Source organism: Corvus brachyrhynchos, unplaced genomic scaffold (assembly GCF_000691975.1).
Source record: "Corvus brachyrhynchos isolate BGI_N302 unplaced genomic scaffold, ASM69197v1 scaffold317, whole genome shotgun sequence".
Classification (NCBI taxonomy): domain Eukaryota; kingdom Metazoa; phylum Chordata; class Aves; order Passeriformes; family Corvidae; genus Corvus; species Corvus brachyrhynchos.
Genome location: NW_008239295.1, coordinates 552,232 through 577,955, shown reverse-complemented (window position 1 = coordinate 577,955; position 25,724 = coordinate 552,232). Strand labels below are relative to the sequence as shown.

Here is a 25,724-nt window from a genome sequence, read left to right as displayed (position 1 = left end):
TTGCTGACCACTATAAATCAATCCCAGTCTTGAAACGGAGCCCGGGTTCACCTGAAAGGGTCACCAACTGTGGTGGGTTTTCCATTTAATGCATTCTGAGCTGCACAAACTATGTAAGTGTTGCAGGACATCAGACCCCATGGAAATTTCACCTGGCTCAGCTGGGAATCACACTGCTTGTGATGCCTGATCCTACACTCAACAGAACATGAGCAAATGATCCATGGTGAAGGAAAATGTTGCCAGAGCTACAGATGAGGCAGCTGGGCCTCCTCCCCACCTCCCTTTTTAATTATTCTCTGGCACATGGGGGCTCCAAAGGGCCTTTTCTAACCCCTGTATTCTACAGATAGTTTCTTTCCTACAAGGACCATCTTTTCAGCTCAAGAAGCATTTGGACAATACCCTCGGGTGTGATTTTTGGGGTGTTCTGTGCATGGCCAGGATTTGATGGTCCTTGTGGGTCCCTTCCCACTCAAGATATTCCACAACTCTATGATTCCCTCTCTTCTTCAATGCTTCACTCTTAAAATATTTGATTCAGCAGGTGTGGTAGTGTCATAGGTTAGCAAGCATAGTCCCGGAAGGGATGTCCTTGCTAAGGGGTGCTTACAGCTTCCTCTGGGACCTAACAGAACCTATCAGCTGGCCAGTTTGAATATGGACAATTCTTTAAGCCACTTAAAATTGTGACCGCCTCTGTGATCCACACTTAAGAATAGACAAACCCCCCACAGGTCTCTCTCTCTCTCATTTCCAGCGCTGGGACAGGTGGCTGCGGGCCCCGTGTGGGGGCCAGCGGGCCCGGCCAGGCCCTGCTCGGGCTAGGCTGGGCTGGGCCACGGCCATCCTGAAGCCATGGACCTGTTCCAGCCGTGGAACCCCCCCCCACTGCCTTGCCGTGGGCAGCCGGAGCGGCTCGGCTCTCCCCCCCTCTCCACTGCAATACGAAAAATTCAGCATTCCAGCTGCAAAGCTGCAAGGCCGAGGTGAGATTAACCCTTTTATTGCTGTGAAGAGCTCAACTTGCAAGCAAAAGTACCTGTGCTGAGATAGGCAGATGCTGACGCAGCTGTAATTTCATGAGAAGTTTGGACTGGGAGAGATGGACCAGATGAGGACTTTTGCTCCAAACGGGAAAGGAGAAACCTCAGTTCCTAGAGATGCTCCCAGAGATAGTCCTAAAGATGAAGATGAGGAAGACCCTTTGCTCCCAGGGAAGGAGAAGGGCCTCTGTTTTTTGTTTCTGAACAGCTCAACCTTAAAATTGTACCCCAAAAACCTTCAAGAGTGGACCCTCGAAAGCAGTTGTGGGAAAAGCTGCAAGTCGGGGGAAGGGACTCACACGCAGGCAGAGAGACTCCTCTTCCTAAATGGACTGAACAAGGTTATTATGGAAGTGGTAAACAGACTGAACATCTTAAGGGTTGTCTTTTTACATTGTCAGTGGGAGAAGGGAGGAAGGTGGGGGGGAGGAGGAGAGTTCTGAAGGTGTGGTATAATTTTTTTTCCTTCTTTTAGGTCTGTTAATAAACTTCTTTATATTCTTTCAAGTTTGGTGCCTGCTTTGCATTTCTCCTAATTCTTATCACACAGAAGATAAACAGTAATGAGTATTTTAGACCAAACCACTACACTAAATTGGTGTTTCTGCCTGCTTACAAACCCAACCCGCTACAGGTAGGAACAGCAACCAACCAGTGCTGCAAAGACTATTGTGTTTACAAAATAGCAAGCAACTGGAATTCCACTGAAAAAGGACAAGAATTTGAAGTAGTCAACATGGTTGAAGAACATAGCACAGAAAAATTCTGAGGGAGAATAGAAAATCAGAAAAGGGGGAAGAGAGGCTGGGTGGAGAGAACCTCACAATACTTGGACAAACATGAACAGAAGCCAGAGCTAAGAGAAAGACGCTATAGTATTTCAGAAGGGTATTGTGTGGGGGGAAAAAGAAGACTGGTTAAAAAAGCAAATCAAACTGTGTATGTAGGTGGAACTGCAAATCAGTCCAAATAAGCTAATCTGTTTAATTTCCTTCTTCAGCTTGTCTTTCAGAAGAAATTGGAGAAAACATCCACAATCACAGAACCAGAAGTGCAGGAGTATATAAAAATTAGGGAAAAATATTAGCATCCAGCATTCATCATTAGGAGTAGATGAGATGAGTCCCATGACATTAAGAAAATATATTCAAAGACATTTTATAAATTTGCTGAATGTTGGAGCACACCCATGTTAAAGGAAAAGTCCCTTTAATGACTCCATATCTGCTGCTTCCTTCTTTTCAGTGTGACCAGCAGGTTTTTATGTCCTCCATTATCATACAAGACTACAAGGACTAAAAGGGACAAACCAATAAAAATATCCATATCTTAGCAAGATTTGCTTTTAATTTGCCTTCAGCTACACAAATGCCATTTCCTCCCCCCACAAAAAGTAAAATTACAACTACTACTGTGCATCAGAACGGCGTTACAGCAACATTTATTTGGAAGTAGTGCCAAAGAGTTCACAGCACTGGAGAAAATGCTGCTCTAAATATTTGAAGAATGTATTCTGTATGTTGAGTGGCAGTTGTTTCTGGCTTGTTAAGGTTATTTTAAAGATACCTTAATCTCTGGCAGTGCCCGTAAGGAGCAAAACGCAGCCTCATTGCAACCACATTTATCTCCAGAGGTCACAGAAATCTAAGAATAAGAGAGGTCAGCTTGTTCCCAACGCATTTGCCAGAAACAGAAATACAGATTTTATTTCCAGCTTGAGGGGCAGTGTTTGGTTGCCTGTCTCTTGGGACACAAGTTAGAGACCCCATACTTTATCACAGTGATAGTCCTGTCCAAAGCTGAGATTTTGATAAGATTCAAATGAGGCAGATCATAATGAGAAACAGTGTTTGTGGATGCTGGCATCTTTTCCCAATTGTTTCCTGATAATAGAAGAGAAATGCTCCCATAGTTTTGTCTCACTCAGGCTAACACACGGTCAAACACTAATCTTTTTCTTCTTCTCAGTCTCTTAGATGATATCATCAGGCAGGGACCACTTTTATACCCAGTGTAGATTATTCCCTCCTCCCTGTATTTGGGGTCTCTTGAGTATTTGGCTGTATATGGCCATACTAACATGAGGAGTGCCTTTCACCCTGGTTGTCAATGCACACATTTCCAAACACACCAGCACTTAGACACCATGAACAGAGGCCAGTGGCTGACACAAGGTAAAGAGCAGCATAGTGAAAGTAGCAAAGTCACAGTGAAGTGGATCAAGATGCTTGTTGAAGGAAAACACGGGCTAATTTAGGGATAAAAAATTTAAAAGTTCTAGGAATTGAGGGTGGAAAAGCCTTTCACAGACTTACAAATCTGTTAGAAAGTCCAGAGATGCTGCATACTCTCAGAGGGAATATTTTGCTGACAAGCAACTCCTGGCAGCAGAAATGGGGAATAGCAGAGCTCACATGCTGATAAGGTGCTTGAAAGTTAGGAGTCCACTCATCTATCCTGTGCTGTAGTCAAGGTGAGAGGGTAGGTACCCCGCAAAGGCAATCCCAACAGCAGAGGGACAGATTTCTCTCCCTGTTTACCCTGCTTCCAGTGAAGAAACTGGGATTTTTGTGGGTTATAGTTGGGCAAGGTGTATACCCTGCTTAAAATCAGTGTGAAATATATTGCACATCAAAGCAAGGGAGGGAAAACCACTCTAAATTAAGGCTCTCCTTAAATAAATGGAAGAGGAACTTTTATAAAGATTTTGTGCCATTGCAGAGACCAAGAACAGGGTGATTTCAAGGCAGTCAAAAAGGAAGGTGAGACAGGCTGTTGAATATAGCACTGGCCCAAAGAAGCTCAGTTTTGAACAGCCTGGGGTTGTAATGCCTTAAACCAGCTCTTTGAATTTCTGCGTATTATTATAAAAATACAAAGTTATTTTGAAAGCTGGAGCCACATTAGTGATTTCTCATGCAAACTGGAATTACCCCATCTGTATCTGGTATTTGGGACATATTTTAAAGGAAGTTGAGCCTTGTTTTCCCAGTCTGAAAAGATGAATCTGAAATATAAGACACGTAGACAGCAACTGGTGAAGGTTTTAAGACGGGCATAATATATTGAAAACTCAGATCTCAGTGAGTAAGGAATGAATTTAATAAAGAAAAAGAAAGTCTGGCTCTAATTACTGGGTGCCCATTTAAAAAAATCATTATTTTTAGTGAAAGCTATGTCTTTCAATAAAGAAAGTTTTTGTTTGCTTTTTTTTTTATCAAGTCTGTCTAAATTGTTTATTTTGCCTTTTAATGCCCTGAAAAAACTGTTTTAAAGACCTTGTAACACAGTGAGAATACTATAAAAGCTGCACTTTCAAAATCACCTTTTCAAAGGCACATGAATATTGCTGAATATGTGGCCATATAGCTGAATTTTATCAATTCCCACTTTTAAAAATGACATTAAGAGCCAAGGAAATTCCCTTGACTGTGCCAGCTGTCCTCACTTTACCTGCAGAAGGAAACCTCCTGTGCAAACAGGGAGTTTTCTGGCTGTGTCCCAGCCTTGAGCTGACTGACATTGAAGTATGAGAGGGTGTGATTGATGAAGCCATGCATGGTTCCATTCTGGCTGTATGCATATTGATACATAAGGCGTGGGATGAAATCGGAGGTGACAGCGATGACAAAAGCCTGAGGGATGGAAAAACAAAACAAACAACCAAATAACAGCATTGTGAATCTGTGTCTCCAGGTTAATTAATTCAGGGGAAAATTTTCATGTTCAGGTGAATTTAGAGTGGTGATGAAGGGAGAGTTATATGCCCAGAATTGGTACAGAATACTTGCACACAAACGCACAGTGATCTGCTCTGTCTCTCTTGGTGAAGGCTGTGTTAAGGAAGTAGCAAAAGCAATTAATGGACTGTCCATTTCTCCAATTAGTTTCATCTCTGGAGCCATACGGAGGTTTATCACTAGTTTTAAAAAAACCCACAACAAGACCTAATAGCCAGTTGGGCTATAATTAGGGCTATATTTTGGTGTAGTTACACCAAACCTGTTGAGTGTAAAGGTCCATTTTCTGCTCTGCATCAGGATTCACACATCTCACATGAGGGGATCTCATGCTGGTATTAAACTCTTACAAGACTGGTATCCCATAAGACTGGTGTAATTGTGGAGGCAGTCAGTCACAGAAGTCTCTAGATCATCTCAACAAGAATCCCTTTGATTTCTCCTCTGGATTCATTCCTGTTGGAGCAGGTCCAGAGGAGCCTGTGAAGATGATCAGAGGGATGGAGCCCCTGTGCTGTGGAGACAGGCCGAGAGAATTGGGATTGTTCAGCCTGGAAAAGAGAAGGATTTGGGAGGAGACCTTAGAGCCTCTTCCAGTGCCTGAAGAGATTTCAAGAGACCTGGAGAGGGGCTTCTTACAGGGGCTGGAGTGACAGGACAAGGGGCACTGGCTTCAAACTTACAGAGAGCAGGTTTAGATGGGATATTAGGAAAAAATTCTTCCCTGTGAGGGTGGTGAGGCCCTGGCACAGGTTGCCCAGAGCAGCTGTGGCTGCCCCATCCCTGGCAGTGTTCCAGGCCAGGTTGGATGGGGCTCTGAGGGAGCTGGGATAGTGGAAGGTGTCCCTGCCCATGGCAGGGAGTTGGAATGAGATGGGCTTTAAGGTCCCATCCAACCCCAAACATTCTGTGATCCTATGACAATTGAAAACTACATTTTGCTAAATAATAATTTCCTGTGTCAATATTATCCAGATGAAGAAGGAGAATTGGGCATTCAGTATTTTTTTTTCGAATGGGTATGTACATATTTACATTTCTTTCAAGAAAGGTGTCTAACTGATACTTTAATGGAATCTCCAGGAAATAAATATTTCCAGAGTTTGATTGACACAGGAAATAATCAAGGATCATAAATCTGCAAAGTGTATTCAGATAAAAACAAGAGACTGCAGAGTTTTTCTCCTCCAGCACAGCTCAGTGCTGGACAGCTGAAATCTGTGTCTGACAGTGAGATTATGGGGATGTGCAGGGTCCCACAGATTTCCTACCTTAAATCCTGGAAACTGGAGAGCCGTAAGTGAACAATGCTCCGCCCAAGTGCAACAACACTGCTCCTCTGGAGGCATTAGAGTGCTGTGCTGTTGTGCTGGGAGCTATTTTATCAAAGAAATTGCATACCACCTCTCCACAAGTTCTCCCTTCAGTAGTGAAAATCATCTGCCTTTCTAAATGGCTTTGATATCTTTAAAATTTATGGTATTAGTCCATGATCTTAAAGGTCTTTTCCAACCTAAGTGATTCTATGAATTAATGACCTGTAGGTTAAAAACCCACTAGTAACTCTTAGGATTAAACTCCTAGGGCATGAGATTTTTTTATCTTAAAGCATATACAGGAAAATTTTACTTAGGGAGTACATACAGAAGAATAAACATAATATATCTGAATTCTGATGTATTTGAGAAATTGAGAAAATTAGACTTTGCTTTTAAATTATGTTGAAGGGATAATAAATTATAAACAATTATAAACAATAATTTTTTTTTTTAATTACATTGAAGGAACAGTATAAACTCCCAAGATCATGGTTAGAAACTGGTGTAACCAAACACTTACATTAATGATCACTGAAAGCTTTCCAATACCACTTAAAATGTTATACCAAATACCTGTAAGTGAAAAAAAAAAAGAACTTATTAATGGGTTCATTATAAATTTTCTTCTTTTTTGATTGTATTTTTGGTCTTATCTTCACTGCAATGCTCTTTCATTACTCACCTATATCTTTTGCTCTCACTGTGTCTGGCCTCCTCAGCTCAGTAACAAATTTTTTTGCATCGAGACGGACCTCGATGATGTTGTTCAGAAGAGCAAAGAGAGGGGCCAGAGGGAAGGAGGCAACAAAGAGTGTGACAAAGCCAAACTGGATAACTGGAAAAAAAAAAAAAAAAGCAATGTTTTTTGACAGCTTCTGAAGGGAGCAGCTGAGAGTAAATTGTTGATGAGCTTTGTGCGTTACCAACCCCATAAAATTCCACTTCCCAGTTTGGTCCCAGGAATAAATATCCCAGAGTAGGGCCATGAAGAGACAAAGGTTTGTCACTATGCTTTATGAATGTTTCCAATAGCTTCAAGTTGCTAGTACAAGCACAAGCCAAAGGAAATAATAAATTTAATAAAGGCCAAAGGGTTCAGGGTCTATTCTTCTGCATTTATACATAATTAACTGATTAGTCCATGCTGTTTCTTTCCTGTCCTTTTCCCTGTAAGGAAAATGATACACAATCAAGCAATAGAAGAAAATCTACAAGGTGCCACAAGTTCTTCCCAGCTTCCTTTAAAAAACTTGGTGGCAGCCTGTGAAAAGCAGGAACAGAAGCATCTTTGTGGATGCAGGAGCTGGTGGTGGTGTGCAGCACTTTCATCCCTCCTTTTGTCACTGACATCCTCCAAGTTCAGAAGTGTTCCTCTTTAAATCTTTACAAAGGTGAATTTTGCATATATATATATATAAATAATAAATCTGACTGTGATCTACATCTCAGAGTAGAAAAAATATTAGCATAGAAAAGGTGTTGGTGTGTATGAGGCCATAGATACTGTGGCTTCTTTCTTGGCAAGCCCCTGTATAAGTTCTCTCTCCACTGAGGGAGGAATTGCACTTTTTTTGTGACAATAGCACATTATTCTGTGTACATAGCACAGTATTATACTTTAAAATCATTTCCTTCAGTGCTGTTGTCACAACCTACAGCTCACCCTTGAAACAGTTTTGCCCAGGACCTTCTCTCACATACACCTTTTTTTGTGTACAGGTTGCAAGTCCTCTGACATTTCCCCTTTCTCATCTCAGGGACAGTATATTTGCATAAGAAAGTAAAATCTCTGTATATCAATTATATGGCCTTCAGAGTTTCATTCTCATTGTTTTGCTCTGAGATACAGTGTATACACTAAGATGGAGCTTTTTCAAAGCATACAAATATCTGATCCTTAAAATCATACTTTTCTGACTATTTTACTTTCAGAGTCAGGAAAAGGAATTAACAAGGAAATAAAACCAGATGTTAAAGTAATGTCCCCCAAAAACTGTGAAATGCTTAGAAAACTACATAGCCCCAAAATATGCCTTATTTGGTTTTAAGTGAATTTAGCAGGAATACAGCTGGGAGGTTTCTGTAAAAAAAAAAAAAATAAAAAGAAAAATTTAAAAAGTATTTGCAGTACTTTAAGAATAAACACACAAGCATTTGCTTTGATGTTGTTTGTAGCCCCTTTATTCATTGCCCTGGAAAATGCAGTTTAATTTTTTTTCAAGTTCATGAAAAAATGTTCAAGGTTCTGGATAATTGTGTAAATACATCTTCATAGAAAACTCTGTGCCAGAAGTGTTTGTGTGGCCATCTTGAAATCTCTTCAACCTTCTGAATTCCTTCTTATGAAAGTGTAAATGATGCAAAAAGCAGGCAAAAAAAGTAATCCCAAAGCCAAACACAGAATTTAGATGGTCTTGTGTAACAATCTAGCAAACAATCATTAAATGGGGAAGTCTTTGAACAGCCTCAGCAATTCACAGGTATTTGTTGAGTGTGTTCAGTGTTTCTAGAAACAAACCTGAATAGATTACAAAGAGAAGAATCTCTGTCCAGATCCCAGAAGGAATCTTGTCTCAGCATCCTGGAGTTCTGTGGATGCCTGTCTGGTCACTCTGGAAATATTTACAACACTTTTAGGAAGCTCACACTGTTCCATCAAGGACTGTTGACACCAAAACATCCTTTTTTTGGCTGGAAAACTTGATGGCAACCCTTAAATACCCTTTTTACGTTCACATTTACGCCACAAGGTCTCCACACAGAGCTCTTTACGTGTTCATGTACAGGGAAAAGGCTAAAGAGGCCCGTGCCAGGAGCCAGACCTCTGGCCATCCAGCCTGTTCCATAGTTTCCTACTCCCCTGGTAGACCAGCCTGGAGAAAAGAGAGATGAACATTCCCCGGGCTCATGGCCCAAGCTGGGAAATAAAGTGATGGAAGGCTGGGTATAGTGGAAAGTCAAGGACATGCAAAACATCTTCTCCTGAGGTATCCAAGCAGGACCCTGGATGTGCTGCCACTGACACAGAACCTACTTCTGACGAGGGAAAAAGCCCAAACTACACACTCTCGGTGCCTTGACTGTCTGAGCTGAGCAGGAAAGAGGCCAAGAGCTCAGAGCCAGCCCTTGAGTTTCTCAACACCTGATGTCACATCTGCAACACCTCATCCAGCCTCAGGCCCGACACAAAAACTCTGAAGGACAAACAGCATCAAAAGAAGTGTCTCAGGTCACAGCCCTTCTCAGAAGTCCACTCTTCACAGAAGCTGGGCAGGGCCTGAGCAGAACCCGAGCCCAACAATAACACACCCTGTGCCTCTAAGTCTGGCCTCCGAGTTACGAACAAGAGCACAAATCAAAGCTTTTAAATTATGGATCTGCAGGGTGGTGGCTGCTGTTCTTGCATAAAGGAAACAGAATCAGTCCCCAGAACAGAACCTTCCATGGTGTGGATCACTTAGGGTCTACAAGATTTACACACTGAGCAGCATGAGTAACCCAAGTATCTTTTACCTCAAATCTTCATCTAAGACAAGGTATTTATTTATGATTCTGTTCCCTTTTTTTCTTTCTTCTTTATCAATAGCATCTGTCATAGGATCATGTGTTTTGGGAAGCAAACAGTAGAGAAATCCCTTCTATGCTAAGGAACTTGCCAAATCCTAAGAAGAAACTTTTCAATATACAGCCAGGCCTGGCTGAAAAACCAAGGAAAAGGTGTAATATATAACTCTTCCACAATAAATGTATGCAACAAGTCCACACTCAATCACCAATGGTATTTTCAAAGCCATCCTCATTACAGAGATTATAGAAAAATGCAGGTTTCTCTTCAGTGATTTTTTTTTTCTTTTTCTGCCTCACACATTGCCTTTTTGATGGCTTTTCCTGCTTTAGGGGAAATTCTTCCAAACCTCTCAGATTAATCCTTATAGTAGTCAGTAGCTACAGACATTGGATCTGATCATTTTCTTCTTGTGCCATTGTTTTTTAACAGAAGTTGGATGATGAAACCTTTTATTATTACTTCTTCTTGAGGAAAAATGTTTTTAATCAATTGCCACATGAAGCCTGGAATCCTAGAGGGGTGAGACTAGAGAACAGAAGACAGAATGAAATAGGAATCTGACAATCACTTCTGATTTCAGTTTCTTCTCAAAGAAACACGAGTGGTATAAATTTCAGACATTCATGTGCATCATTTTCTTCTTGGAGCCAATTTAATAAAGTTTCTTTCATTAGCAATATTTATTGCTACTCTAAACATCAATTTCTTGCCAACTCCTATCACTGCAGACCAGTTACACACATTGCAAACTTGCTGCCTTGTGGAAGAGGAAATTGCTCTACATGCTACCTACTTTGGGAATGCACATGGTATGGTATATTGGGCTGGGTCAAAAGTCTTTGCACAGTTTTGGAAGCAGGAAGTGCTAATGACAAATTTGACACATGTTGACAGGGACAATTTATGTTTCAGGATTACTTGAGCAAAATTTTCTGATGACTCAAGCATTTTAAGAGTGTCTCCGCTAAGAAATGCAGGAATATATCAGTTAATATTATCAAAACAAACAGTCATCAGAAATATCACTGGTGCAAATCTGATCTTTGTGTACATTTGCTATTGACAGCCAAGGCCTGCACAACAAAAAAGCTCAGTGCAGTCTGCTGGCGAAATCAGATTCAAAGGCTTTTACCCTAAAAAATTAATCTTATTTTTCATAGAATCATTTGGGTTGGAAGGGACCTTTAAATGTCATCTAGTCCAAACCCCTGCAATGAGCAGGGATTTTCAACTAGATCCCGTTGCTCAGAGCTTCTTCCAGCCTGACCTGGAATGTTTCCAGGGATGGGGCATCCACCACCTCTCTGGGCAACCTGTGCCAGTGTTTCACCACCCTCATTGTAAAAAAATTCCTTCTTACAGATAATCTAATTTGCTGGCATGGACTAGAGTGACTGATATTTTGCAGAAACAAATTCCAGTGAACAGAGTCACGTTTCCCAAACAGGAAAATACAGGAGATTAAAAAATAACCAGTAAATCTTGCTGTTTCTATGAACCTACCTAGATTTAAATGAGGGCAGGGGCAGAGGGGTGAGAAGGGGGGAAGTCTCTCCAAGGCTTCAGGCTTCTTAGAGTAAGAAATCAGAACTAAAAGAAAGCAGCTTGGAAATAGGCATCCTAAAATTTAAGCAGGGCAGTTTTCATCAAAAGAACTCCTTTACCTGTGGTGCGTCATACTGAAAAACACATCCCAAGACTGTCCAAGCACTGTCCCTCAGAGAAGTGCTGCCTTAACAGGGCTAATCTGCTTCATAACAAAGTGCAGAGAGAATGATTTGCCATGTGGGTAGTGGGCCACACTCCAGGATTCCATCAGAAAGGGCACATGTCAACCCTTTAGACAGAAATCAGTAAAAAAGAGTGGATATATGGATAAAAAAGCAAGGACTGCCTGTGACTAGGGTACAGCCTAGTGAATGGTAGACCTGGAAGCAAGAGTCTTCGGTAAAGATGTCATCCATCCTTAAAAGTAGAAGCACCCTGGCAGGACAAACCTGAATGAAGTGACTACTCACATTTGGATACATAATCTGCCTGCTTCTGCATGAAACGCCATCACCTTCTGCATGGGGAAACCCAAAGGCTACAGCAAGCCCTGTCTGCAGTTCCTCCTTCAGCTGCTTCATTCCAGATTGCCACTGATGCCTGAGGGAGGTTGTCTGAGTAAATCAGTGTGAAAACTAAGAAAGAAGTTCTGAAACAGCAGCCAGAATTCTCTCTTTTCCTTAATATCATACCTCTTCTTCCATTCCAGTAACCCTGCCTTTTTAAGCAACTCAGAGGAAAAAAAAGTCCTGCTCTGGCCTTCTGCACTGCTTCCCTTCCCACCACCCCCAATTCAAAATTAGAGAAATAGGTAAATAAGCTGCTGAGCTGCCTCTTGCAGCATGATGCCCTTGACAAGAATCCCAGCTGACAGGTTCAGTGCTGAGCTGCACCAAGTGCTTCCTGCCAGTATGGGTGGTCTGAGCAGTGGATCTGACAGCTGGGAGCAGGGAAGTGGACCCGGGGTAGTAACCGGGGCTGGGGAGGCGCAGCTTGGCTTTCATCTGCTGCACATTTGTCTGCAGTCCCACAGGCAGGGCACAGCTTGGCACACTGTGAGGCTTCTCCTGCTCATCCTCCTGCTGTAAACAAATGTTTAGATCAATAATTCATCCATTCATTTTCCCTGAATCATCCCTGAGCGGCTGCAGGCTGAGGCGCTCGCCATGGTTCATGATCACGGCACAAGGGACTAATCTAAATTACAGGCTTAGTGTGCAGTGATTTATATCAGTAGCTTACACCCTGACACTACAAGTCAGAGCCATGGAATAGAATCATAGAATATCCTGAGTTGGAAGGGAACCATCAAAGTCCAACTCCTGGCTTGCACAGGACAGCCCAAGAATTCCGTGTTCCTGAGAGCATTGTCCAAATTCTTCGCAGGCTTGGGGCTGGGACCACTTCCCTGGAACAGAAACCCCCAAATCTTAACAGACTATGGTGGTACTTCTGCATTTCTTTTTTTTTTTTAAAAAAAACACATTAACCTACTCATTTCAGTGGCCACAATTTGACTCATCTTGGCAATTTCTAGAAACTGCTCCTAAAATTAGAAAAACCCAAACAGTTCCCTAAGGGACAGCATAACAAATGGCTAAACATGGGAGCTCCAAGAGGTACTCTGAAGTCAAAACACAGGGAAGGAAAAACCCAATGTAGCTTTTCTTCATTGAAGGACAGACTACTGACCTGCTTCCTTTCTGAGTAGGTGGCCTTAAATGAACCCATGAAACAAATCTGACATTTTGGAAATTATGTTCAAGCTCGCAGCATTGGAGCATCACTTTTCCCACAGCAGAATCAAGGCCACTGACAGCAAACCCAAGCAATGCTGACAAACATCACACCAGTATATATTTGTTACAGGTAACTAAAGGTCCTAGTCCTTAGACAGAACTGGCTAACCAAGAAATTTGGGTTGTTAAAACACAGATATTTCTGAGTTATTCCTGAGCATAGAAAATTTTTATAGGGAAAAAATATCTATAGTTTTTTCACCATTGCTTAATTTCAAAAATTACAAAGAAGCTTGCTTGAAGTTCACAGGAAGAAAAATCATCTTGGGCTGAAGTAATGCATAGAAAAAAACCAATCCTAAAGGATAATTTTTCAATGAAGTGACATCATGTGCAGAAGGGGATAAGGCAATAGAAGCTGCAACACAGACAGATCCTAAGGTGAGTTGGAACAATTGAGAGGGAGATAATGGGAGGTGGAGGATTCTTGATGGCACTACAGAGGGCAAGGTTTGGATCCTAAACACATTAATAAGACATCCCCAAATCTGCCATCATGTAAAATAACTTACATATTTATAGATTTACATAAATCTACCAGTCTATAAATTTTCATATATGCATTTATATTTAGATTATAAATTTTATCTACAAACCAAGATTATTTCTGTACAGAGAGATAAACCATATATGGTATTTAATTTTTTTGCCATAAAATGTGTTTTCTTTCAGATATTTTGAGAATAATGACTTGTTAAAACAGGAGTTGCCACATTCAATATTTAACAGATGTCTGGTTTTAGATACCATGCCCATTGTGCTTCTCCCTGAATTCTTCTATGTCCTAAAGCTTGGGTCTGCATGGATTATTTCAGTCCTTCCCATACCATTCCTACTTTCTCCTTTCCTGCCTCTCCAGGGTCTACTCATGAGGCAACTACAGGGCTGTGGTCCCCAGTAGAAGAAAAACATGGACACACTGCAGTGAATCCACTGGAGAGCCCCTGAGATGGTTAAGGGACCAAAGGACCTGATGAACAAGGAGAAGCTGAGAGCACTGGGATTGCTGCACCACAGGAAAAGAAGGCACAGGGGATCTTACCCATGCGGCAGGTTGGAGAAGACAGAGCTGAAACCTTCTCAAGGGCACCCAGTGAAAGGACAAGAGGCACAGGGCATCAATGGAAATGTAGGGAGTGCAATTTAACCATTAAAAAATCCTTGGTGTAAGGGTGTTCAAATACTGGGAAAGCTGTTGAGTTTCCATCCCTGGAAATATTCAAAACCCAACTGGACAAGTCTTTGAGCAACATCCTGTAGCTGAGCCTGCTTTGAGCAGGAGGCTGGACCAGATGATCTCCAGAGATCCCTTCCAACCATAGCTATTGATTCTGTGGCTAAATGGTTTCTGTGCACTTTTCTCAGCTGGGAACAATGGAATCTGACAACAGAAGTACTAACAGATACTGGGATTCATCATTATTGCTCCGTTGGCACCATGATAGTCTCATAGTCCTGCTGGCTCGCACGGAATTTCTGCAAACTACAAGTGCTGAGGTGTTTTTTCCCTTTTCTCATGACGACTTCTGACATACAGTCCTATGTAAAGCCATGGTTATTGCAGAAAGGGAAAGGAAATCCCAAAAACTTACTCATTTCCATGTATTCTGGAGTCAGCCCAGTGAAAGGTTCCAAGACGTAGTCGAGATCCCATTGCTGAGGGTCCTTTGATTGGTTGGTGTCCGTTTCCTTTGGCTCAGTTCTTTCATCCTTCAGCTTCCTCAATAGCTTCTTGAGCTTCCTGAGGAACAAAAGTTCAGATTGAACCAAGTTTTTTTTTTTTTGTTTGTTTGTTTGTTTGTTTTTTTTGCCTGCAAGATTTGGCCCAAGTCTTTGCAGAGCAACACAAAATTACTCTTGTGTTACTTTGGTGCATCACAGGGTGAGTTTACCCCACCCTGTGAAGTTCTGATGCTGTTTATTGATAGGTACAAGCTGCTGGAGTTGAATACAGTACTTTATAATGATTTTTCTCTCTAGATGCCTATTCCAAGGGGATCTTCCTGAAGATCTTTGGACCTAAATAATATTAGTAATCAGTACTCTCAAGAACAATGCAGTGAGCACCTGTCCTTTAACAAAATACAAAATGTGATAGCTTCATACCATGTATCTACCACAGGTGCACTTTTCTCTCACTATAAAAATCAGGAACATCCAGTATAATAGACTTTTAAGGTAAAAAAATTACCAGACATTCATGGGTTGCCCAGAGAAGCTGTGGCTGCCCCATCCCTGGAAGTGCTCAGAGCCAGGCTGGGTGGGGCTCTGAGGAACCTGGGATAGTGGGAGGTGTCCCTGCCCATGGCAGAGGGTTGGAACCAGATGGTCTTCAAGGTCCCTTCCAACCCAAACCATTTTGTGATTATGTGATATTTCCAAACAAAGAGGGTGCAAGAATGTTCTGACAGCATGAATAGAAGTATCAAACACCGTCCCACTGAGATGGGGATACAAATTTCATGACAATGACAAATAAATTAAAGTGAATCCTTTTCTAAATGAAGAGTAAAGTTTTCCCAATGCCTCCCCCCCCCCATGATATTTTAAATACATATGCATCAACAACTCCACGCTGTTTCACACACTGAGAAATTCCCGTGGAAAACCACAGTAGAATGAGGTATTTCTTCAAAGTCAAGGCAGCAAAATACAGTGGAATTAGCATAAAATAGCCAGATTTATACTTATTGCATGTCTTTCTTTTGCAGGTGATATTCATCTTCCACAAAAACATGCGGCACTATTTTACAGTTCTTCACATACATGCCATGAGTGAAAATCCAGACTAATTCCAGTGATGTTTTGCCAGTAGTGTAAGCAGGGCTCTCCCACAAACTCTTCCCCCACAGCTTGTGATAAACCCTTTGAACTGTAGGTGTGTGGCCTGGAGACAGGAATATTTGGGGGAAGGGGTTTTCCTTTGGACCTCCAGTGAAGCAGAACCGCTTTTCCTGAACCCTGACTTCAGTAGCAGGGCAAGGCTGGGGAACAAAAGCTGGCAAACACAATAAAGGCTTTGCTGTGTGGGTTTATTGCTTTATTCCCAAACTTACACTGAGCCATGGGATCACTCTGTCCCAGCACCACACAAGGCTCTGTAGCAGCCTGGAAATGCCCACAGTGGCTGAGGAATTTCTCCACTGCCCAGTGTTTACAGGACCCATTCCATTCCATCACCAGTATGGAGGAACTGGGGATTGGAGGACACTCTTTAAACAGGTCTAGATTGCATCAGGCCCTCTCAGAACCTGGATCACAAAGCTTCAAAAATCAACAGGACAACTCCAGCTTCTGTTTGAGATGGAATGAAGATGTAGCTCAAAAGTCTGATGGTACCTTCATCAGTACTTTGGCAATACTTGTACCCAGGACACTCAGATTACACAGTTTTAATAAAGGGGTGTGGGGAAATTTAAAATGCTTCACAAGACAGAATTAGATTAATCCTTACAGACATTTACCTCCTACATCATGCAAATTCAGCCATTTCAAGACACTAAAATTCCCTTTCTCCCCATCTGCCTTTATGGCAGCCAAGGGAACTTATCTGTGACAGAGGTGATGTAGCATTCAGAGGGTAGGAGGCTGGGGCAGGATTGAAAACAATCAAAGAATTCCCAAGATGCTCTTCCAACATATCCCAATTAGTTTCCTAATGTGAGGGACTCTCAGAGGGTGGTGAACAATAAGCTCAAGACAGTGCTGATTTCTGTTCCAATGAAAAGATTTGAGCTACAAATGTCCCTCACACTTCTGTGGGCAGATGAGAGTGAAGATCATCTCGTTATCACAGCGCAGCAGCAGCTGAGATAAAATTTGGGTGTGTTTAGGTGTGAAGACTGTGCACGTGTGATCTAATCCTTCAGCCACAGCACCACAGAATCCAGTTCTGGAGTTTAATGCATACACACACCTCCCACGAGAACCCAGTAACTAAAACAATAGTTGTTGTTTTTAATGTTTATTTGGGAATACACCAAATCCAGGGCTCAGTTGCTCAGAATAATTTTTAATTTTTCATCTGGCTATCTCTAAGCCAGGCATGAGGAACAGCACCTTTAACCATTTGGAGCTCAGCCTTGAAGAGTGTTTGTATGCTTCTTATGTATTTTTTTGTAAAAGATCAACTGACTGAAAGCAAGCCAAACTAATTACTTCAAATTTTCCACACAAAAAAAAAGTACCTTTGTGTTATATCCAAGCATGTGAAGTTTGAGACCAAGCAGAAATCTGTCAGAAAGTTAAAGGAACAGAGACGGAGGATTTGCAGGGTGTTATTCTCCAGCTCTACAGCAGTAGGGCAATGAAAATGAGTTTTGCAGAACCCTGTATCTGTACCTGTGATTGTGATGCTAAAACTGAGTATGCTTCTTAAATGCCTTTGTTTGAAGCCTGTTTCTTAATTATCCAGATAGATGTTTTTAAAGAAGATTGACAGTAAAAGAGTTCTTTTAGCTTCTGATTTGTTTCTGCCAGGCAGCCCCCCCACAGTGAAGAGGAGGCAGGTTTGCCCATTCAGGATGAGTGTTCCAGAAGCTTTGTGCTGAAGAAGCTCATGCAGCAAAGTTTCATGACTCCACACAAACCTAGGCAAAGAGGGAAAACTGTAGAGGGTCGAAGAGCCATAATTTCTGGTCCTTCTGCCAGCCAATATCAAAAAGCAAGGTGCATCTTAAAGGAGACTGAGCAGCATGTGAGATGAATGGATGTAGGATGAGAGAGAAAGAAAATGAACAGTTTTTTGTCAGGCTGTGTCTAGAGCAGTTAAAAATGACACTGCAGCTTCTCACAGGAGATTGGCACGAAATTATTGTGTTAGGTAGGAGGTGGTAATGTGGTTGAATTATGCTGATTGTACTTCCCAGTATAACCATTAAGCACAGATGTTAACAAGCATCTGAAGTGAGCATAAAATCACTACAGCCCCACCTGTCAATAACCCTCGAGCTTTTGAGAAAAATACGATGAAAAGAAAGGAATCAAGCTCCAAGTGATCCTGGCTGGGCTGTAAGCACATGGTGATTAGATGAAGGCTCCTTTTCAAAAAACAGAGAGGTGATTGAACAGTTTCTCTATTTATACAGTAAGAAGGAGCAGCTGGATTTGGGGGATCTAGGGGAAAGCATGACAATGACATGGGAAAAATGAGAAATTTGTGGAGTGAGACACAGTAGAATGGATAGAGGCTGAAGATGTGGGGCATCTGGAAGAGAAGCTGAAAGAGGACAGATGCAGGAAAATTACTTTATTGGCACAAGTGTTTGTGTCTTCAGTGGCTGTACAATTGGGATTGTTGTGCCTGGAGAAGAGAAGGATTTGGGGTGACTTCATTGTGGCCTTGCAGTGCCTGAAGGGAGCCCACAGGAAAGATGGAGAGAGGCTCTTGACAAGGGCCTGGAGTGACAGGACGAGGGGGAATGGCTTCACACTGACAGAGAGGAGGGTTAGATTGGATATCAGGAAGAAATTGTTGCCTGTGAGTGTGCTGAGGCCCTGGCACAGGTTGCCCAGAGAAGCTGTGGCTGCCCCATCCCTGGCAGTGTCCAAGGCCAGGCTGGATGGGGCTCTGAGCAACCTGGGCTAGTGGAAGGTATCCCTGTCCATGGCAGGGGGGTTGGAATTAGATGGTCTTTAAGGTCTCTTACAACCCAGGCCATTCTGTAATTCCATGATTCTCTGAATACTTGCTAGAACAGAGAGGCATGTGGAGGCTTTACATGAAAAGACAGAAAACGCCTAGAATCCAGCTGCCAGGAGCAAAGAACTATTTATGTCAGATGGGTTTTTTTAAGGCTCTCCTTCCAGGTGATGCTTTTGAGTTGTAGCATGATGAAAAAAGATACAGGGAGAAAGCTAAACAGAAAAGATTCTCAGGGTGAGCAGCTGGAGCACTTGTGTCTGGGCAAAAGGAAGAGCAGCAACCCAGACTGTTGTGTCCTCACCTATAATTTTGTTTCCCACTTTTGGGAAGGAACACTGAAGATCCAGGCTTTCCTTCAGTCATGGTCCTGCAGTCTGTTCACATAGAGAAACACCTTCTCACATTCACAGGCACAAGAAGGAGGCAGGGGGAGAACAAAAGTGTCTAAACTTCTTGTTCTCTTCCACAAACTTGTGGTACAGCCATGCTTCCTCGGCACACTCAGATATCCTGAATTCTACAGGAGATTCAGTTGTGTTTGGGGATTATTGGTTTCTTAATCAGAGGAAAACAACAACAACCAAAAACAGGAAAGGAAAGGGAAAAAAAAAAAAAAGGCAAAAAACCCCACCCAAACCTTTAATTGAGATTAATTTAGTGAAGGTGAAAACCAACATAAGAGATAACAGCTATGAAGGGGTGTCTTTAAATGGATTTTACTAACTCTTGGTATTCTCATCCAGCATAGTTAAGTGCATTTTGAAGGGAGTGATGGAAATTGATGCTGAATAAAAGGGCCAAAACCATGGCCTCACTACATTCAATAGGAGTTTTGCTGTTCAATTCAATGGGGCCAGGATTTCACCCTAAGGGTTTAGCACCAAGGTCAAAGACAGAGAGTAATAAAATAACCACATGGATTTTTTTTTTTCAATAAGTTCAGAAAAAAACCAGAACTGAACAAAAAGGGGTCTTAAAGGAACTCTGGGTTAAGGCTTTCAAGCCCTGCAGCCTTTTAGGGTCAATTCCTGTGGCAACAGTAAAAGAATGATGGTATGTGACACATCTGAGTGAACTGTGGCATATTTACATCTGTTAAACTTGTGAATTCCAGTCCCACAGAACACACATTTCAGTTCAAGAGGGCTTAGTTCTCTATAATTCAAATCTTGTTGCATTTACCTAGCTGGTTTGATATTGTTGGATGAAGAAATCAAAAATAAACAAACCACACAAGGTTTAGGAGAACAGCAATTACATCTATTATAGCTGTGGCAGCAGTTTCTACAGAAAAACTGAAGGAAAAAGCAAGGATGTGTCCTCCACGACCCTAAAATTGCAGGGCTGCCATCTGAAGTTTCCCTCCTCATCCAGCACTGATTGTGGATGAAGCCCAATGAAGACATGGAAAGACACTTCCCAATTCTAGCAACATTTGGGGTTCTAGAAACATGAAGGATGACTGTTGCTTGCAAACTCACTCTACCTCTACTTAGCAGTATTTTTTGAGGGGAAAGAGCAAATGGGACAGCTTTGTGATTTTCTGCAAACCAACTAAAATGCCTTGGGTTTTCTGGTGAATGAAATCAAAATGTTTCCTGAAAAAAAATCTTGAAATCCTGAGATTTCAATGAGGAAGAAAAGTGGGTCATCAGATAACTCAGCAGAGAGGTGCTTCCATGTTACAGATGTGCAGGGGACAGCACCAGATTCTGAGGAGCAAATCACCATTTATGCCATTCCCTCCTGCCTCTCCATATGGAGAAGGTTGGTGGCAGCACCTGGACTCTGCCCACAGTGAAAATACAGAGAACCCATGGAAGAATTTGTGCTATTCACTCCAACTCTCGTTCCCTCCAAAGAGGCACAAGGCAAGAGGGGATGAAAAATGCAGCTGCTGGTACCATTACGGATCCAGCCCAAACCAGTAGAGTGGTACATGCAGGAATAGAAGGCTAACTCTGATTTAATTAAGTGATTAGGGATTCTCCTGGTGGAAACATGTCCAGGGAGAAGGACCGAGCCCTACAGATACACACACCATTTTTTTGGGAATGCAGACAAGCAAAGGAAAAGCAGATATGTTTATTCAGGGATGACAAGATAGCATTGTGACTGAAATGAGGTATTTATCTAGGAAGGAGAGGATGAAAGTGTGTTTGTTTTTAAACAGTTTTAAAAATTGAGGCCACCACAGTTTGTTGGCTGAAGGATGGGGGAGCAGATCTGAGGGAGAAAAATGGGATGAAATTATCGCATTCTTGCACCGAAGGGAAGGAAATGAAAAATAATTGGACGTGACTTTCTGTTTGGACTGGATCAGCCCATGCTTTCATGAGTCAAAAATAATAAATACAGTATTTGTAACATCATAAAATCCCCATTAAAAAAGTCCAGTAGCAGTAAGTTTTTGGAAGACAAGAAACAAATTACAGTAGGTTTACACTGAGAAAGCTTTAAGCCTTCAACATGTCAGATATTTTGGGAATGATTTACCACCCTTTTCTCAAAATAAAATGTAAACTCAATAAGATGCAGACAGAAAACAGGCCTCCCTATTGAACTTTGACACAAGAATAATGAAACCATCCATAATCCACATCTGATTTGTTTGGGAATTTTTTTTCTCTCTCTATTTAAATTCCTTGCAAGAAAAAGAAAAATGGTTCTTCCTGAAAAAAGGGAGGGAAAGGGCTCATTTGAAATATATTTCATATCTTTTAAGAATCACTCTGCTTGATTTCTAGTTAGCATCTTCACGGCCTTATGGATGTGACCTAAAAGCTGCTGACACCAGAGTTGGAAGGTTCTCCCTCATTTCAGTGAAGCTGAGACATCTAAACCAGACTCTTCCTCTCCAACATTTCACAGGCCACTGGCACCATGAAGCAAACCTCCCAAGAGGCAGGAGCAGGACTTTCTCAGTGGATTCCCAGGGCCTGGAGATCCCCTTGGCACTGGTGACAGATGGGGAGAGTTTTCCTGCTGTATTTGGAGCAGGGGACTGAGCACTGAAGCAGCCTGTGACAGAAAGGCACTGAGCAGTGTGTCAGTATCTCTGCTTGCTCCAGCTCCTGCACCATCACAGACTGACACAAAGGCACCTTGGAAATGTGTGGATTTCATCCCTAAACCCATAAAATAGTCATAGATCAAGTAATAGATTTCAACATCTTTTATGGCCTATTGCTTTCCCCCACGCTATCTCCCCTCCACTTTGTGCTAATTTGTATTCAATACTGCTGTCCTGAGAGCTTCTCTGAAACTTCCCAGGAGATCTATCATACCTTGCCTGTTTTCCCTGGTTTCTGAAATTAATTTAAATCAATTATTTCATATATTCCATCACTTTCTTTAAGCCATTTAGTGAAGATACAGCCAATTATTCAACATAAAATATAACCAGATCATTTCACCACAACCAAAAATGTGATTTATCATCACATTCAATTAGAACTCTCTGAAGGCAGTGGCAAAAGTCCCATTTAGCTGAATAGGGATCAAGCCTTTGATTTACTGTGCCATAGGAATAACACATAATGGAAAAGGCTGGGATACATACGGGATTCCAATTTCAAAGAGATTGTTTTGAATCAGTTGCTTTCCAAGCATGATGATGCTCAGCTGAATGCAGAGTTCCATCAGACACCCTCCTGGAGCACACTGCAATTAAACAAAACCAGAGAGTGTGAAGGGATTAAGAGAATTAATTTAAAAATACCCACTGGGGAGAGCTCCCCGTGTCTCCATGTGCCCACTGTCCCTGCCACCGATTTGTGTGGGATCATGGAGCTCATCGATCACTGCAAATCTATGCTTGACAAGGTATTTCATCTCCACTCATAAAACTGCATAATGGAAAATATGCAGAACTCTGAAATAACTCACTGTGCCCTGGGGCTCCTATATTTCCTTTAAAAATATTTACTATATAATCAATTTAATAAACATAATGCAGTATCACCAATACTGTTCCAACCTGATATCTCCCAGGGGGGGAAAAAGCCTTCAGCCTTGAAAAGACTTTTATGTCAGCTTTACTGTCAAAGCCTGAGTACATCTCCCAGTTTTCAAGGGAATACCCACAGCATTCCCTTTCATGAGGGAATTTGGTAAAAAAAAAGATGTTTACAGGTTTAGCACAAAATGGCTCCAGGTTTTTAAGCTGTAAAAATTGCCAAGCTTCCAGCGATCTGCAGAATGGGAAGCCAGATTCACATTTCCCAAGGGCCTCAACCAAATCATGGAATGTTTGTGCCTTAGTGCCCATCTGTAAAGCATAGAAATGGTGAAGCTTTACCTAAGAAAGACCGTGAAATGGTCAACATTGCAGAAAGAAAGAATACGAAGTTGCCTTAGATGGAAACCCTGGGATTTGCCTATTCAAGTTGAAAATTTAACCTCCTGTTTCAACATTTTTTCTATTTTTCCCCTGTTGTCTGTAGTCCACTGAACACTGTAGACGTATTTCTTTGTGTAAGGGATTTTTTGGTAATTTTAATTTCATATGTACTTACCTCTTCCATCCTATAACTTTCAAACACGTACACATAGCGACCAGGACGGCCAACAAACCTGAAAGCAGTAATAATAGAAAAACTAGTATAAGAATAGACAAGTAAGCTAATTTTGACACCATGATTTAATTTAAAAACACAAGAACATGTTAACTTTGAAATCAAAATTATTGATTCATATTAGCCAAAATATTTCAAAAGCAGCTTCTTCAACATGAATTTTCAAAGGCTCAGCACCTATTCAGCTTTGATTATTTCAAAGCAGTAGGCTCCACAAGTGGTTTTCTGCTACATCTGGATAAAATAATTTTAATAAAATACTTTTCTGTGCTAAAAAAAAAAATAATAATAAACTCCCTCACTTGCTTAGAGATCACAAATAAATCTGGGGACACATACCCTTATTCAGATTCTCTTACATGGGAGTAATGCCCTGAATGGAATTATTTACACATCTCTACACAACCAAGAATCTTCTGGCTACACCAGGAGAAACAATGATATTGGCTTTATTCTAGCCATACAACACAAAATTATGGCCAAAAAAGAGAGAATGTGGTGATTTTTTTCATTGGTGTCTAACAATATTTGCAACCGCTGGCAAAATGCATCATTAATCCTCAAAACAAAGGTTCTGGATAGGATTAGTGAAGAGCAAAGATTAATAAACATTACAGCCCCCAAAAGGAAGAGCAAAATGATAGGAAACAGAATCCAGAATGTTTTAAACATTTTTTTGCCAAAGTTTTAGCAAAGAATCATTTTGAGCTTCCTGTTCAAAAGCATGTGGATGACTGGGTCCCAAAAGACAAGGATCCTGAGCCCATAGGAAGCCACACTTATTTAGCAGGACAGCTGAATTAGCTTTTTGGTCAATCACTTCATTTGCCAGTTGACTGTAACTATTTCTTAATTTAACTTGATATGAGAGAATAGTGCAAAATGATGAGAAAGTAATAGAAAGAGTTCTGTAATTTTAAATGAAACAGGAAAACCTTTCTTTCCTGAATGATGCTTCAAGGAAAATTTGCTAAGCTGTGGAAAGTGAAGGCCTGTAAGCACCACCATTCACTATAAAAATGACACCCTCTTTTAAAACTAAAAGTAATTATTAACTTTAAATAACCCTGTCAATGATATTTTTTCAGAGCGGGCAAAGATGAGCAGTCCCAAGCCTTTGTGTCCATTTTATAACACAGATCCACTAATATAGACACATATATAAAAATATATGTACAAAACTACCTATATGTAAAGGATAGTTATCCTACCTTCCTTTAAAAAAGGCAACATAAAAAATTGATGCATAAGAATTCACAAACTTCAGTAGGAATGCCTTCAAAACCAGTCTTTCCTCAAAAGTTTTCTCTGTTTTTGGTATTTCTGGAGGGAAAAAAAAGCAAACCAGAGAACTGAATCAGTAAATATATAAAAATCCCTGAATCCCCAAACACATACAAAAACACCCAAACTAAACTTCAAACTTTGGGTTTATAGTGATGTTTCTTTCATACCTCTAATTTGTACCAAAGCCCACTAGGTCTGCCACTGAGTCCTGATTTCCAGAGATGTTCAATTCCAGAAAGCAAAAGCAGTATAAAGTACATTGCTGTATATATGGATATTAACATACATGAATATATCAGTTACACAACTAAAATAACAAAACATTAATATTCTCAATTCAGGAATATTGAAAGCAAAGTACAGAGACTTTCAACCAGAAGAAACACCTCAAAAGCATCCTTAACTTGTAGTCCACAAGCCCTCTTTTCTGTGGTGAGATTGTTGATATGTTTGATGCTAAACACAAGACTGAATACACTTTTGAATGAGGTATTAAGTGAATTGAGTGCAGAATAAAGGCACATTTTTGATAACACTTCACTATATATCTTCTGTATTTCAACATTTCTTGGTTTAAATATTTTCAGTGTTCATTACTCTGTTCCCAGATTTATTTTCAATTTCTGTGGAAATTTTCTAGCAGCAGAAAAAACAGGTATAAGACAGAGGCTTTTTAAACTGGCAGTAGGATGCTCTTTTAAAGATTTTATATGGTGAAACCCTTGTTCTTCTCTGCTCATCCTGAGTTGTATCTAATGTGAGAGAAGATAATTTTATGATTCAATTTATCATTCTTGGCTGAACTTCTGTGGCACAAAAAAAAAGTGTGTAATAATAAGGAGATCCAGAGCTCTGGGTTTAAGGACTTCATCAAAAATACTGCTGTACTTGTACAGTTTTGTTTTGGGAACAGTTTGGGTGTTCTGTTTGCTTTGCTGTTGTTTTGGAGTTTTTTTTCCTTAAGAAAGCAGCATGATTATTTTATAACTAAAGGAATAGCAAGGCCTAATGAACCCTCACTGCCTGGCTTTCGTTGTGATACTTTCAACCACATTTTCATAAAAGAACCTGATGAGCCCTAAGGCATAACCCACCTCTATGTGTAAAAAAGCTTAATTAAGCCTTCAAATAATTTGTAGGTGATCCCATACACTGAATAGATCCACAGGACAACAGCTCTGGGCAGCAGGAATATC

General features: G+C 41.0%; 1 protein-coding gene across 1 annotated transcript in view; it reads right to left on the bottom strand.

Annotated features, from left to right (window-relative positions):
* The window catches only part of ANO2 (anoctamin 2), a 148,935-nt gene that overhangs the window by 5,197 nt on the left and 118,014 nt on the right, over positions 1-25,724 (bottom strand). Inside the window, exons 17-23 of the mRNA XM_017740601.1 lie at positions 24,453-24,564; positions 23,182-23,239; positions 22,227-22,327; positions 14,613-14,761; positions 6,788-6,940; positions 6,626-6,678; positions 4,500-4,681 (exon numbers count right to left, since the gene is read on the bottom strand). Of these exons, the coding sequence (XP_017596090.1) occupies positions 4,500-4,681; positions 6,626-6,678; positions 6,788-6,940; positions 14,613-14,761; positions 22,227-22,327; positions 23,182-23,239; positions 24,453-24,564 (808 nt within the window). The remainder of the gene's footprint in view (positions 1-4,499; positions 4,682-6,625; positions 6,679-6,787; positions 6,941-14,612; positions 14,762-22,226; positions 22,328-23,181; positions 23,240-24,452; positions 24,565-25,724) is intronic.